This window comes from Numida meleagris, chromosome 19 (genome assembly GCF_002078875.1).
Source record: "Numida meleagris isolate 19003 breed g44 Domestic line chromosome 19, NumMel1.0, whole genome shotgun sequence".
Lineage (NCBI taxonomy): Eukaryota > Metazoa > Chordata > Aves > Galliformes > Numididae > Numida > Numida meleagris.
This window is the reverse complement of record NC_034427.1, coordinates 9,300,238-9,316,408: the sequence shown is the minus strand read 5'-3', so window position 1 is coordinate 9,316,408 and position 16,171 is coordinate 9,300,238. Positions and strand designations below refer to the sequence as shown.

At 56.0% G+C, this 16,171-nt stretch overlaps 1 protein-coding gene across 2 annotated transcripts in view; it reads right to left on the bottom strand.

The window, feature by feature from the left end:
• The window catches only part of ZNF512B (zinc finger protein 512B), a 30,452-nt gene continuing 14,321 nt past the window's right edge, over positions 41-16,171 (bottom strand). Inside the window, exons 9-16 of one of the 2 annotated variants that reach the window (XM_021416271.1) lie at positions 14,505-14,597; positions 13,561-13,659; positions 12,622-12,909; positions 11,845-12,036; positions 6,434-6,535; positions 5,474-5,536; positions 3,771-3,869; positions 41-3,438 (exon numbers count right to left, since the gene is read on the bottom strand). In XM_021416271.1, coding sequence (XP_021271946.1) covers positions 3,145-3,438; positions 3,771-3,869; positions 5,474-5,536; positions 6,434-6,535; positions 11,845-12,036; positions 12,622-12,909; positions 13,561-13,659; positions 14,505-14,597 — 1,230 coding nt within the window. In that variant the 3' untranslated portion in view covers positions 41-3,144. The remainder of the gene's footprint in view (positions 3,439-3,770; positions 3,870-5,473; positions 5,537-6,433; positions 6,536-11,844; positions 12,037-12,621; positions 12,910-13,560; positions 13,660-14,504; positions 14,598-16,171) is intronic. The other variant, XM_021416272.1, reaches the window with a different exon arrangement.

Below are 16,171 nucleotides of genomic sequence, written 5' to 3'. Positions count from 1 at the left end.
GGATCGTCACAAATCGGGAGCTCATTGGAAGATAGTTTACTGTTCAAACGGGTCGGTTTTTTGTTTTTTTTTTTTTTAATTATTTTTTTTTTAATTTTTATTTTTTGCAAATAAACACTTCTTTAATATATATATTTATATATTTATATATATGGTTACAAGTGATAAATTGAAAATTCTTAATTTTTTTTTCTCTTTTTTTTTTTTTTTTTCCTCCCCCTCCCCCCCCCAAAATACACGTAATGCACTAATAACTGGCATCGACGAGAAACATTCGGCTGTGCCGTGGGACGGGCGTCGCGAGGAGGGAAAGAAAAGAACGGGACGGACCCGGCGCTGCCGTGAGGAGGGGGACAGCGACGCCGGGGGGACCCGGGGCAGCGGGGACACCGTGGGGCTGGGGGCTGGGGGGGGCTCCCTTCCTGCCCCCCTGTGCCGCCATGGGGCACGGCCACGCTCGCGCTGTGCTCCGTGGGGCGGGTGCTGGGTGCTGCCGGAGCCCTCGCTGGGGTGGGCTCTGTGGGAGGGATGGGTCCCAGCCCCACGCGTGCAGGTGTAGCCCTTTCCTGAGTGATGTGCGGCTGTGGGCGGCGCGAAGATGGGATTTCGGCAGGATGCGGGGCCACGGTGCCCAGGGCAGGGGAACATCTCCAGGCCTCACTGAGGACAAGGAGACGCTGAGCTCACTGCAGCACACCGCTGCCATCCTGCTGCCGGTGCCGCCCCGGAGCACCCAACCGGCACCAACCCGGCGCTGCTGCTCCCAGCATTGCTTTGGAGGTGGGCAGCGAGGGGCTGGCGGGGAAACGAAGGTGCCCACAGCAAAGTGAAGCGAAGCAAAACGTTTCTCTGCCCTGCTGGGATGGCGCTGGGGCAGATCTGGGTGTGAGGGATGCGCGCTCGCTCTGCTCTGAAGCTCCTGGTCCCGGTAGCGGCAGCAGGTCCCTGGGGTGCCCCCAAACCCGGCCCTGCCCTGACTGCTTGGGAAGAAGAGCCTCCCTGTGCTTTTACCATCACTCACAGGTTGGTTTTTGTTTCTTTTTTGCAGGATGCTTCATCCGCTATTGAGAAGCAAGCAGTAGGAGAACGTATTCCTTGACGAGTGGGGGGAAAAAAATACCTTCTAAGGGAAAAAAAAACCCAACCCCAAAGAGTCCGATTTCTCCTAACAACGTTCCTTTTCCCCAGCGTGCCGTTTTCACACGGGGCTCAGAGGCGCTTCCCAGCCAGCTGCAGGCTGAGGGCACAGCCCGGCCCCGGCGGCGCCGTCCCCATACCCCGACCCGTCCCCAGCTCCCCTCTATCAGAGCAGCTGGGGTGCAGGACGCTGGCCCTGCTCACCTCCCCCCTTTTTGCTCGGCTCTGCCCTTTGTCCCTTTTCCGCCGCTGCCCAAAACCACCCCACGAGCCTTCACAACGGAGGGACAACCGCGGGAAAGCATCTCCCGGTCCCACTGTGACAATGGTGACATCCCAGCTGCCAGCTGTGAGCCCTTCCCTGCGGAGCTACCACCTGTACGGGCGGCACAACCAACGCACGGAGCAGGCGAAGCCGAGGGGCAAGCAGGGTGAGCGCAGCGCCTAATTACGCTTTCTCTCTAATTGCTCCACAGCCCGAGGTGGCCAGCAGCGCTCTGAACGCGCTCAGCATTGATTTCCTCGCTGCGGGGTGGCACGGCGCCCAGCCCTGCAGATGCTGGCACCCAGATGTTGGTGGCTGGAGCACGAGCACTCGCTCCCAGCGATGCCACCACGATGCCCACGTCCCCATCGGCAACAGTGCATCGGTGGGGAAGGACGTGGATCGTTACCAAGCAGGGGATGGTGCCGAGATGGGCTGTGAAGAGCAGCGAAGGAAACTGAGGGCTGAGATTTCAATTGAGCCAAGTAAAAGCAGAACCTCTTCTCCCTCAAAGGCCGCCTTCCTGAGCCCCGAGATGGGGGAGAACTGCTCCGTTACCGAGAGAAAACCACAGCGAGACGTGTCCACAACCCGAGGGCAGAGGTAGCCTGGTTCTTGTCTGCGCAGACACGTCTCGGTCTGGGGCGCTTCCTCCAAGCCAGAGGTGTCACCACGACACCAGTGCGGGAATACAGACACAAAACAAAGCAAGGAGGGCAGAGTTGCCCCGCGGTGACCCCGTCCCCAAGGCTCTGGCACAACGTGCCCAGCAGCGGGGACTCACCCGAAAGCAGGACCCATGATTGTCACTTGATGCTGACCCCGTGTCCCCATTGCACACTGCCCGCAGCCGAGCACAGGAGCCGGGTGACCAAACACCCACTCCCCCCATCCCAAATCAGCATCTTTGGGCTGGGGACAGGACGAGGAGCCGAAGTGCCCCCCCGGCACTGCTCTGTCCCATTGCACGCCCTGCCATCCCTCACCCTCACCACACTCACATCATTTCTGCCACTTTCGGTTCAACCCACAAACCGGACCCGTCCTGCAGCAACCCCTCTCCCATCGATTCTAGCTCCTGGGCGCTGTCCCCTCCCTGTTCCACCACAAAAGCCCTGCACCGCACACATCTCAAGGCATATCCCCGCTGATGCACAGCGCCACGCAGCCCAATGCTGTGGCAAGAAGTGCCACCCAACGTCTGCTGCCAGGGCCTGCTGTCCCCCTGCCCCTTCCCACCTCTCCAGGCTGCCTGCACGGGACGAGCATCATTGGGAACACCGTCCTGGGAGGCTGCAGCCATGGGGGTCCAAGAGCAGGTGGGTGTCCAATGCGGCTCTGCTGCTATTGCACTTTTCTTTCGCTCAAGCGTCACCAGTTTCACGCACAGAGGTGGAAAGGAAATCACGTCGGGGGTGGACGGCAGCAGGGCCCCACCGGGCAGGGGCACAGCCACAGGGGTATGTACACGGGCAGAGGGGGCAAGAGAGGTCCAGCTTGCTCGATCCTATTTGTTTTCCAGTGTGAAACAAGGTCCATGATTTGCTTAAAGTGGTTAATTGGTATTTTCTGTCTTTTTTTTTTGTCTTTTTTTTTTTTTTTTGTAAAAAAAAAAGATTGGTGAGCGAAGGGGGGGAGAGAGGAAGAAGGGGAGGGGGGGGTGGTGGATGGAAAACTGGGAGCGACCCCCACCCTGTTACCCTGGGCTGTAAACGAATCCTCGCAGACGAGTCTCTGAATGCTCACTTCTCGGGCACCTTGCTGGCTCCCCCCTTGCGCTGGCTGGGGGGCTTGGGGCCACGCTCATCCCCATCGGAGCTGCATCGGGAGCCCTCCCAGTGCTCGGGGCTTTTCTTGTGATTAGTCTTTGCTGCCACGCTCTCTCTGCTCTTCGGGGATGTTTCCAGAGACCTTTCCTTGGGTTTTCTCCCTCTTTTCTTCCCGTTTGTGCTTTTTTTTTTCTCTTCCTTGCTGGATGAAAGCTGTTCCCTGTTTTTCTTTTTCCGGATGGTTTCTGAGGAGGTTCGGAACCAGTTCTGTGTCCACGGGGTGACAACAGGGGTGGTTAGGGACCTGCCTTGGGCTGGCACCCCCCTGACCCACATCAGCCCAGGGCTCTCCTACCCTCTTTCCCCAGGTTCTCACTCCCCCGTGCCCCATTGCTATCGCCTCCCCAAGGGCACGCTGCTTAGCACCAGCCTGGGTGTGTTGGGGACACAGAGCCCCCCAGCCTGGGATGCCAAGTCAGCACCATGCCACCTCATCATCACTGCTGACGGGAGCTGCCGTGCTCTGCTCCCGGATGGAGAAGGACAGAGCCAGCACGGGCACGTGGCAGGGACCTGGAGTGGCCCCGGAGCTCTCTTACCTCCGAGTGAGCCTTGATGATGTGGTACTTGACCCCACTCTCAGAGCTGAACTCCTTCTGGCACAGCAGGCAGCGGTACTTGCCCACCGAGTGCTCCCCCTGCAAGACAGAGCACCCTGATACTTCAACCCTGAAGCAACAGATAATAAAAGTTCATTTCTGAAGCACCAGAACTGCCACAGCTTTTACCTTCTGCTCCGCACGCAGCGTGTGCTGGCTGTGCAGCAGCCATGGCTCTGCTGGTGCTGCACTGACACGGCGTGTGTCCATGTGGCCACGTGGGCTCATTTCCTCACTATCAGCAGATTTGTGATCTACTGGGACTGAGCCCTCAGCTAATTTATGTCCGACAGGCTCACCTAATTTTCCTTTTATGCTGGCGGGGAGATGCAGCCACTGCTGGATTTCTGTCATTAGAGCCCTTCTGGGGATGACTGATCTCCCAGCGCTGCCGCAGTTCACGACTCGGGGGAGATAATGTGTTCTCTATTGACGAGGGGTTTATGGATGGGCCTCTTCAGGCAATATATCCGCTCCGTGGGAACTTCCCCGTAGCTGGCTCTGCGCCGTAAATCTGCAGCTAGACAGGGTTCCCGTTTGGGAGACAGGCAGGATGCGGGCAGCCCGGCCCCATCGATCCTCATGCAAAAATCATCTCCGCCCATCAATCCCCACCGAGGATGGGGCAGTGCCTGGGAGCCTCCTCCACTCCTAGTGCCCAGCACACGGCCGTGCTGTGGGCTACGCCAGGCTCACCTGACCTGGGTGGTGCAGCTGTGTGTTTACAGAAAACGTTCTTGCAACCAGTGGCTGCTTTCTGTGCACAGCACCCGGAGCAGTGACGACAACGGCAGCCGGAAAAGGGCTCCATTTTCTCCCAGAAACCATTCGCTGCTTCTGCACGCCAGCAAAGGAACTGCTGCAGCCTCCTGAGTTTGCACTTTTATCCTGGATGAATACTGCTTCTTCTGCCGGATCTCTGCAGCTCGCTTTCTAAATGATCTCATTAGAGGCTGATGTTTCAGGCTAGGGCTGGAGGAGTGCTGGAGTTTGTGTTTTTAATAATGATGGGGTATTTATTGGAGCTGCCTCCTGGAAGCTACATTCAATGGAAGCTGCAGCTGGAAATGTTTCAGGGTATAAAGCTTTATGAGCTCTCACCCAGTTCCAATCCAAGGGACCTACGCTGAGCCCTCCTCCTGTGGCAGCTGCAGGCAACCGGAGCCCCATGCCTGGTGCTGGCCCCAGCCACAGATGAGCTGGGGGCTGCAGGGGCTTTGCAGGGGCTGCTGCACGTTGTTCTGGGGTTTGCACAGGAAAGAGCTCTCCTCCAAGGCTCAGGTTCTGGCTAAGTCCTCTCCGTGACTTCTGCCAGGTGGGACATGACACCGTGGCTGTGAGTGTGATCCTGCCCAGGACGGTGCTGGGCTCTGGCTGCAGCAGTGCCACAGCTGAGCAGTGACATGTTGATGGCAGCATGTCACTCGGCCAGCCCTCCCTGCAGAGCTCATGCCCTGCCTTCAGCCAGGGCACTGCAGGCAGCTTCCACCCCTCCCAGCGCTGGCTAGAAGCCACGGGGATGCGGTCACAGTCCTTTAACCCATGTCACTGTCCCTAAGAATGCTTCTCTCAAATGAGCTGTGGGCACAGAAGGACAAAACCAACCCCACCACTGAACCAAAGCTGTGAAATGAGGGACCTACCTTGTTGCAGTTGGCCAGGTGAGCTTTCAACCCCGAGACGCTGGAGTAAATGGCTTCACAGCACTGTGGAAACAAACAGAGGAAGGTTTGCCACGATCCCTCACCTCTGTGCCTTCCTCCATGCCGTGGCCAGGAGCCCGCTGTGCCAGCAAGGCCATGGGTCAGGGCTGAGCAGCATGAGGTTAATGCTCTGCGAGGCGCCCAGGGCTCCGGTCACACGTTTCCTATTAGTGCTAATGGGAGTCATGTGGCCGCATCCTTCTGCAAGGGGCTGAAAAATGTCTCCCTTAAATGTCTCTGTGGAAAACGTACATTTGGGAGCAGTCAGGAGGTCCTGCTGGGCTACAGGAGTTCTTGGAGCCACAGCAGACGCTTAATGGAGGAGAGAAATCACCCGGGCAGCAGCATGACCAGTTTCTGAGCAACGTCTTTTCAAAGTGCCTGTGTATGACATTAATTAGGCAGCGCGTCTCCCCCGGCCTTGTGGTAACAGCTCCGTTCAAAATTCCCATTACCAAGGCTTTGTTTCAGATTATAAATCAATGGCCCAGCACGAGGGTGGAGTTCATCTCCCTGCGAGCTCAGGCCAAGGCTGTGCTTTACAGCGAGATGGAGCACACACACCATGTCCTGGAGGCCTTTGCCTATCCCAGCACTTCAAAAAAAGAAAAAAAAATATATAAAAAGACTCAAAACCAGCCCCAGCCTTGCTCTGGGAAAAACAGGTTCTGTGCAGAAAAAGGCTTAGCACAGATCGTGCAGCCTTCGCCCAGTGCTGGTGCTGGGTGCTCCCCACAGGCAGCTCCAAAGCCCACAGCACGTGGTGCAGGCTGACCCCAGTGCCAGGGGCTGAGCAGTAACAAATGAAAACCTGGCACTGGTGGGTTTCAGCCCCCAAAACTCCCTCTGCCTCCTGCAGAGCAGAACCAGACTGGCCCAGAGAAGAGAAAAGGTGCTCACGTTGTTGGGACAGTTGATGTGGCCCTTCTCCTTCACTTCGTTCTTCCAGTTTTCCAGCAGCCTTGGATTCAGCTTTGGAAGTCCTGGCCGGGTGTAGTTGAGCTGCAAACAATGGAAGATGATTACTGGAGCGGCACACACCGGTCCCATCCTTGGTGGAGTCCTTGGGCAAAACCAAATGGGTTTTGCCCCCACCATGGAAGTAAACTGGGGCCAAAAATGCATTGGGAAGCTGCCCTACAAGATAACACCCCCTTGGAGTGGCTCTCCTTCTGCCAGAGAAGGGACAGGACAGCAGGAACAGCAGGGCAGGAACCATGGCCACCTCCATGCGGTGACACAAGTCTCTTGCGCTCCTGCTCCCTGGGCACATGCTCCATCGCTGCATGAGGACAGGCCCTGTGCTATTGGTGCCCTGTGTCAGAGCTGCCTTTCGGCCATGTTTCATAACCCACAGAACAAACAGCCCTGCACGCTGGGCAGAGGGGATGATGCCAAGTTTGAAGAGCCTCTATGGCTGCCTTCCACCCATTAATGAGCAGAGCCTATTAAACAATGAAAGGCTCTTGTGCCTCTGCCTCTCCTGCCAGGGCAGCTCTTCCCAAGTGCTTTTAATTACTACTTTATTAGCGACTTTGAGGTTTAGCACAGCAGGCTGGCCCTTCCCGCTCTGTTTCTGCATGTTCAGCACACGCAGGAGCAGCCATGGCACCTCGTGCCCAGTGCCCACTGCGGTGCGTGGCCCTACCTGCAGGTATGAGCTGTGAGGTTTGCAGCACAGAGCTGCCCTCGGCCACGTGCGTGCCAGCAGGAGCTCTGCAGGGATGCTGATCGTGTCCTGAGCTCCCAGCTTGCCCGGTGGCAGAGCATGGCTGGGTGAGCTTACAGGTCACAATGAGTGGGTGCAGGTACCCAAGCAGCTTTAGGGCCACGCAGCTCTGCCGGCACGTTGATATATCCCTGCTCTCCAGAGAGAAGACACGCACAAACCATGCTTGCAGAGAAGTGCAAACCCAAGCTGTTTTATCCAAACGTGCCCCTCAGACTCTGCACTCCCATTTCTGATGACGGGGGGAGGTGGCTGGCCGTACTTCTTTCCCAGCTGTGACTTTCCCTGGACGTGCTGATAAGCTGCAGATTTGCCTTTGTCCAGCTGGGTCAGCCGCGAGCGCGCTGCTCCGAAACCTCCTGCTCCATGACACTGAGCCTGAGGGACTGGGGATGGGGAGGGCTGGCTGTACATGTTGTCACATCAACTCAGGAGGTCCCCTCTGCCCCCAGCCTCGGCATGTGGCCAGAGAAGGGAGAAGGGGCAAAGGGACTTGCGAAACGGCGGTAGGTACATTACTAAGGATGGATGTGGAAATATGCCCCACGGCCTGGTGCGCTGCGGCTCAGTCGTGCTCTGCAGCCACGAGGATGCCAGCAGAGTTCTTTGAAGCGCTGGGATGGTGCTCGCCAACCTCTCGGGGAAGGCAATGCCACCTCCGGGGGAGAACACAGGGCTCCCTTTTTGTCATTGATGCCGAGAGATGGGATGCCAGCCGGCCTCCTTAATTAAAAGCCAATCAATCCCATGAATGAGCAAACATTAATGGTAACCGCACACAGCCCCAGCAACAACCTCTCCCTCCGCGTGTCCCCAAGGAGGAGGTGGGGGGGGATGCTCAGAGATGCGGATTCCGCTGCTCCGGATCCCACTGCAGAGAAGAATCCCTCCCCGCTCCGCTCCAGCAGGCACTGCACAATAACATGCAAATCCCATGTCTTCCCGGGGCGCTGTGGTTCTGGGAATGTTAAAGCCATCTTTATGTCTCTATTAAGAAGGAGCCCCAGGCATGGAATATTTTATTTTCTACCATTTATTTTCCTCAAACAGCCTGCAAGTGAAAATCTTCATGGCCAAATCATTAAACGACTACAACTGGTTTTGGCCACGGCCCATCTCCCCTGAACAGTTGAAGGATGCTAGGGTGGGAAGGCTTGTTCTCTTTGACTGACAGTTTTATTTAATTAACTTTCATATTTCCATCCTCTCTGCTCCCTAGACAGCTCTCCCCTTCCCCAAAATACATTGCAACAAATGAGAACCATGTGTGCTGCCTCGGCCCCAGCCAACATCTTCCTCTCCAACAGACCTGTCACGGTACAGGGTCCCCAGCCCCTCGGATCGCCCCGTGCTCCTGCCCCATGGAAACCACAACTCATTCCATCCTGGAGGCAAAGCCAAAGCACGGCTGGCGGTGGGCTGGAAGCTGCTGCAGCTCTGCTGCCCAACTAGGGCTTGAGAGAGAGGGCAGGGAGGAAGGATGGGTCCCCATGTGGTCCTCACCCGAGCCCTGCACTGGGATCTGGCTCGGCCCACCAGTGAGATGAGTTCGCAGGGCTCAGCCTAGCTCCAGGACTTCTGTGGGGATTGCAGAGCCATTGTGTTGGGAGATAGACCTCAGCCAGATTTTTCTGGTCGAGAATGTATTCTGGTTCCAGTATGGGGTTTTCTTAAAGACTCAAGCCCTCAGATGACTTTTGCCCTCCAGCTTTTCAAACTGGCCTACACCAGCCCTTTGCTGAGAGCACTGACTCTGCCAGCACTCGCAGCCCAGGCCTGCCCGGCCACACGTGAGAGCAGCCTGGTACTGCAGTGCCACGCACACCCCATGCCATGAGCAGACTCCAAAAGGCTGCAGATGGGGTGGTTGTGTCCCCCCTCCTCCCCGCACATCAACCCAACAGCTCTGGCACAGAGCTCAGCTGGGACCAGACCTTCCTTCCTCGCTGCAACCAGAAATGAGGCACCCCACCTGGAGCTGTCACCAATTAATAACTCATTAACCCAGCAGTCTAAAGCAGCTTGAGTAGAGCAAGCAGGCAGTTCTCTCCAGGAGCAGGCACAAAAGCAAACTGTTCCCTAAAGAGCCCAGGAAGGACCAGAGTATGGGGCCAGAGCTCATTGTGGCAAAAAGACATTCTTCCCCTAAAAACCTCTGAGCACAAGCTGCTTCACAGGGATGCAGAGAAAGCATCAAACCATGACCTAGCTGGGTTTCCACAGTGTTTTCTCCCATCTCACCTCTTCTCTAGGAGGCTGCTCCTCTGAGGCCAGCCTCCAAAAAGGGTCAGGGCATTCTCCTGCAGACAGGGATTGCAGGGCCCAGCCCAGGTGGTACTTCCCAATCTCTCGCTCCTCCTGCCCAAAGCTGGAATCCTCCCGCAGCAGCACTGGGGCAGAGCTGAGCCTTACAGCGGGTAGGTGATGGCTCCAGCAAAGGCCAGAGGAGAGTCAGAGGATCAGCAACATCTTCATGGAGCTTCTGGAAAGGGGATTTTTCCCAGAAAAGCAGCAGGGGTGTGTCCTTCCCCATCTGACATCCTCAGCAAGCGGCCGTTGTGAAATACCCCATCTGTTTCAGCTTATCCAGAGGCAAATAAAGATCAGCGCGAGAAAATAAGACTCCAGTGTATATTTAGAAGTGCTGGATTTGGTTAGTGCAGAATGAAGGCATTGCAGGGCCTGGGATCCGAGCAGCAATCGTTTATTCTGATGCCATTGCTTTGGTGCGAAGGAATCCACCCTCCTGGGAAAAGGCGAACGCATCTCACCATGGGCCACCAACGGGATCCGGAGCCGGCATCCGTCCCCGGCCAGGACCGGCTGCGGCATGGAGGCTGCATTGGGTCACTGGGAGCTTGAGGACAGAACTCTGAAGCACGCAGCGAGCAGCCCGGACACATCCAACCATTGCTGGGTGCTGCCTGGAGCTGGGAAGCAAAGGTCCCTCTGGGATGCTGCAGATCTTGCGGAGATGGCATAGGTGCAGCTGCAGTCTGCTGCTGGCCCCCAACATTTCACCTCTCCCTGGGTCCAGCGAGGGGCCTGTGGGTCAGCAGTATACATCCAACAGCTGGAAACAGCCCGTGGGAAGAAGGGGTGATGGTGTGCTGGGAACCATCTGCCCTGCTGCCCTGGTCATGGGGCAGCCCCAGTGGCTCTGGGCTGTCAGCTCCCTCAGAGGGATCGCCACAACTAGTGCTCGCCGGCAGTGCTGGGGCAGTGCAGAGGGATGCAGGGATATAGGGATGCTGCCCACTGCTCCTGTGCCACCCAGGACTGGACCCGCTGCAGAACAGTTCGGCCAGCATGGCTGAAGCTGATCCTGAGGAAACAGCTATTTTGGGGCCGTATTTGGGGTGCTGGGATGTTTTTCCATGCACTTAACTGAAGTACCTTTTAAATACAGGCTGGTCCTGAGCGATGCAAGGCGCTACTCGGCAGGGCAGCGCCGCACCCCGCACAGCTCCCACTGTCTCCCGCCTCCCCCAGCTCTGCGCCTCGACAGAAGATGGCACAGACTGAGCAGCTATTTGAGTGTGTTGTCAAGGGAACGTGACAGCCGCTGCAAGACGTGCCCAGAGACAGACACTCACAGCTACACACGCATTTGCTCCCTTGCACTGACCTCAAACTTGTCCGTGCAACGCAAGCACAGCACAACTGGGGACAGCAGGGACAGCAGCATGTGCAGGGCTCAGGGTCCCAGTCCTCCAGACCAAGAGCCTCGTTCACTCCCTGGGATCTGGTCCAACTCCCCTCTCTCTCATCTTCAACCCCAGTCGGCTTCCGCCAACCTCCCTGCGTGTTGTTTTCTTAGCGCTGACGTGTGGCTCACATTAAACAATCAGACTCCGAACATGTGAAACATCTCATAAAAAGCACAAAGGGAATGTCATGGTGCAGCCGTGCCAGGGGCTGAAACCCTTCCGATGTCTTTGTACGCTCACATATGGGTCTGATGTCCAATACCCAGAGTCAAGAGAAAGGAGGAAAAGAGGAATGCGTGAAGGGGGGAAAGACAGCACAACACCTCTCCTCCCTGAGGACTGCAGAGCATTTTAAATGAAACAGCTCCTTTGGGCTTGGTTATTTTTATGCTATAAATGCATTACAGCTGAAGTCATCTGGAAACACATTGGGGAAATCAAAAGTGTTCACCCAGCACTAGCTCTAAACCTTCCAGTTCTGCTCCAAGGCGGGTGGTGGCACCACGGCCTGATCCTTCTCCAAGCTGGTCACCTCAAGGAGATGCCAAGACACATAAGGAAGATGCCAGTTTGTTTGCGTGCTGGTTTCCCCGCCTGCCTGCTGCATGCCAGTGAGCAAACCCAAGCTCCGAGCCTCTGCGGGACGATGTGCCAAGAGCACACACACCAGGACAGGACACGACAGGCTGCAGTAGTGAAAAGGCACTCCCACTGCTGGGTGGGCTGCTCAGCAATACATTTACCATCACTGCGAATTCACTGAATACACAGCATACGAGACAGGTGAGGCCTCAGGCACCTGGGGCCACGCTGCCCTTCCAGGATCTCTGCGTACAGCTAGCCCGAAACAAAGAGAAAGAAAATCCTCCTACCCGCTTAGTTTCGGGTACCAAGTCGTCCTTCATCCTCCGCTTGGTCCAGTCCCTGGCGAGCTCATCCTCTGCTATCTCCTGAAGGTGGAAGACGGCCACTTGAGCCGATGTGCGACGGATGCGGCCGCTCGGGGTCCTTTCAAAATCCTCTACAGGGGTGGGCTCTGGCTTCACCTCTGGCTCCTCTGGCGGCTGCAAAAGAGACACTGCTATGAGTAGGGGAGAAGAGGTGAGCTCCAGTGCTGGGATGTGGATGCTCAGGTTCAGGTTATGTGTTTGCCAACCTCCTGTGTGCAGGTGAGGGCTGCAGAAACACCAGCACCCCAAGCTGGGGACCACGGGCACACACACGACTGCCTCCTCCCACTGCCAGTCAGCCCAAGCACCGGGCTGATGGCATCCCTCCATACTTTCAGCCTTCTCATGTGTATAAATATCCCCATTTACTAGTTATAGGGTTACCAGAGTCAGATGTGCTGCCAGCAGGGATCAACGGAACAGAAAAGGATGCTCCCCAGGGACGGATCCTGCCACCCCAGGGCTTGTGAGCAGCTGGCCCTGAGGACATGGACTGATCTTTGTTTTGCAATCATGGATGGAGGGCTGGCTGGAGGACAGAGGCATTGCCTGCCGCTCCCCTCACTTAGAAACAGCTCCCTGCTTTCTCAGAGGGGCAGAGAGGGCTGCAGCTTGCTCCCTGCCTACACTGCACGGTACAACGCATGCGCGTGGTAATGTGAATGGAGAGAACAACATCAGTCTGACGTCTGCACCTGCCTTGCCCGGCCCGGCTCTGCCCGGCTCGCTCCTGCCCACAGGCTCTGCAGCTCTGCAGTCACCCCCGGGGAGGGATGGCCCCGCTTCTCGGGCGGCGGAGGTGTCCGGGGGGCTCACCGAAGCCGGGTGTTCTGACCGCACATGGTAGTCGTGGCCAGCCTTGGATTTGTACTTCTTCCCGCAGTGTGGGCAGCTGAAGACAGGCTTGTCAGCCTCAGCAAGCTGCTTCCCACAGCGCTTCTGGTGGTACTGGTAACCCATCAGGCTGGAGAAGTTGGCTGCGCAGCCCTGCAGAGGTGGGGTGAAGAGAAGGGTGAGCTGGGGACGCGGCAAAGCGGTCACAGTGCCATAGATCTGGGCACGGCCGGGACACGTCCTGCTCTGCAAACCCGTCTGAGACACAGGGGATCACCAGCCCCAGTGACACGGAGGGGCAGAGGGAACAGTCCCCTGCCCTGCTCTGACAAACAGACAGGGCTCCCCAGACAGACAGACGGACGGCGGGCAGGGAGCAGCGAGTGGCGGGCAGGCACTGCCACGTATGCTACGCAGAGAGCAAACCAGCTGCAGAGACAAACCTCAGCCACACGGCCCCGTTACCTGTTCGTGACTTGTCTGCAACCACCTTGTCACCATTTCGGTGCCATTCGGTTGATTTTTACGCTGTGCCCAGGACACCACCAGCAACCCCGTGCTCCTTACTGGGTTCAGGAGGCAGAACTTGGCCTTCAGTGCTCCTCAACCCGCCCTGCTGCCACCCTCCTCATGGGAGCCAGAGGGATGGGAAGGGGACAGGGACAGGGATAGCTGAGCTAAGGTGGAACTGTGCACAAAGTTGAGAGCACACCAAGGGATGCCCAGAGGGCACACGTCCCCTCTGCGCTGGGGCTCGCTCCTTCTACCTTCTCACAGAACAAGAAACAGGAATTGTTCTTATACCTCATTGGGGCATTTCAGTTTTCCCATCTGCTTTAGCACTTTCCTCAGCCTTTCCCGCTCTTCCTGTTCACCAAGTGCAGCGGTTTCCACAGGAACAGGCTGGAAACAAGGAAGTAACAGAAGCGACAGAGTCAACCTTTTACTCATGTCCTCTGTGCCAGGAGTGGGTGGTACAGCCCTGCCTCACCGCAGCTGCAAACCTCGCGCTAGGTCTCCCGCTGCTTTGAGCCTTCGCTGTTCAACACCAGATTTGCTCATGCATTTTCTGTGTTTGCACTGAAAGGGTTAACTGAGAAATGCATGAGCAGTTCCTGCACAGAGAACGCACCAGCCAGGCTAAAGAGCAGGAGATGAATGCACAGGTAAAAGACAAGTCACAACTGGTAAGCATGGGACATGTAGAAATACGGTTATGCCTTGCCCTGGTATCTCACAGGCAGACGCAACTGGCTTGTTAAGCACAGCACTGAAATAGCTGCCTGCCAGACTTTGTTCATGACCAATTTTGTTGCTATTTCTCATGTGGATGGTGGAGAGCAAAACATGGGATTTTGAGACTTGTGCAAAGCAGAACCTATCAGTCCTGGATGTCCAGGCACAGTTTTGGAGGCAAAGCATTGCCACTCAAAATCCACCTCACCGTACTCTGAATCTTCTCCCGTTCTGGGATTAGAATTCCTGTCTTATTTTTCCAGTTCTCCACTCTATTCCCAGGGATCAACATGAGCATAACTAGCTGACCGGGGATGAATGGTTTTGCTTAGCAAGGGTAAGGCTACCGTCTGGACTGAGCAGCATGCAGGACACTGCAGAGACGGTGTTGTGAATCCCTCCTTTGTAAAGACGAAGGAATGTGGACAGTTGATTGCTTCGTCTTCTGTATCTGCATCTTTGGGGAGAGAGGAGAAATGAGGTGTGAGATGAGAGCTGCCCAGCTCTCTTACCTTGCTGACGTGTTCAGCCATGGTGTGGTAATTCAGCCCAGCTTTGGACTTGAACTGCTTTTTGCAGTGTTGACACTTCAAGGCATCCTGCAGCTGAAGGAATCAGAGGCAAGTCACCATGGAGGCCCTGACACCTTCAGTTCTCCAAGGGCTGCTCATCACTGAGCCCCATGGGCAGCTGCTGCTGCATTAGTACCAGTGGTGGGACCCAGCAAACAATTCAGCGCCCTGTCCCCCCGACCCAGGTTGAGCCTGCAGCTCAGCTTTCTCTTTGTTGTATTGGGTATCAAACCCATGTGCCCCAATTTTTGGAAAACATTCAATTTTGCATGTAGATTTAAACCCACCGGCTGGAAGCATCTGGACCTGGTGTCTTGGTCTTCCTCTGAGAGGATCAGGACAGAGAAGAAGCTTTGACTGACATGCGAGAGGCCTCTGCTCTGCAGCCCTATTAACCACGACAGATGCTGGTGTATGATGTGCTTTCTGGGTGTCTGTACTGTTTAGACACTGCAGGACACAGTCACACAGACACTGCCCGCCTCACGTTACTCCACTGTTTGACCCAGCTTGGTCTCTTGAATGATGCACACACTGATGCACAAGGGGAATTTGGAAAGTGAGTAAGCGGGTGATGACTTTTGCTGGGGCAAGTACAAGAACTTATTGACTCAGGAGGGGAATGCTTTGACCAGTAAGAGACAGGATGTCTCAGCAGAGAGACTGTGTTGGGATGGCTGTGGCTGTTCCTGCTCTTCCTGCCTGGAGGATGCTGCACCTTCACTACAGTCCATTCACTCAAACCTGGCCTAGAAGCTGAAGGGGAATGCAGACGGAGCTGCAAACTCCTCCTCATCCTGGAGCTCTTGAAAACAAAACCTCACAGCAGCCAACTGGAAATGACTCACTTGCACATCTGCTCTGATGGGTTAATCTTGTTCCAGATCGCAGCACGAACCCTAAAGGGTCGATGCTAAAATAACCTTAACTCACCAGATGCCAGTGCCAGCCAATGTCGGGCTTACTGCTCTGGTTAACACTGAAGAACGCGACATGTTCATATCCTAACAAGCTCTTCCACGTGAGATGCTGGCAGAATATACCTGCCCTCAACTCCTTCGGGCCAAAGCATGTTGCAACCCTCCCTATCCCTTATTTCCTTTCCAAAATCTAAGGAAAGAAAGCAGACTCCAGCTAAGAAATACTTCAATCATTACAGCAGAGAACAAATGCAGAGGGTGCCTGCACTCCAGGCTCATTTCTGATGGGAGTAGCTCAAGGCAAAACTATGCCACAGGCTCGCTGCAGAGATGCTGCTGGGAAGTGGAACTGCAGCCACACACCCTGAGCATGGGGACTGTCCTTGCTGGGCTGCAGACTGCTCCAGCAGGGATGCTGTGAAGCACCCCAGCTCCTTAAGTGACAGTTACCTCAGGAGTGACTGTGCCTCATGGGAAAGAGGAGTAGCACAGCTGTTCCTACAGCTGGAGCCTGCACATCCACCGGGGCTGGTGTGTCTGTTCTTGTAGCCAGAGCACAGGTATGCCCTCTTGGGCAGGTCTGGCTCTGAAGGCCTTGTTATTCCACTTTGCCGTAAGCTTGGCAGGCTGTGTAAGCCCCAGTTCCTTGGCTGAACACCCACAGGCCTATTTATAGAGAAGACAGGC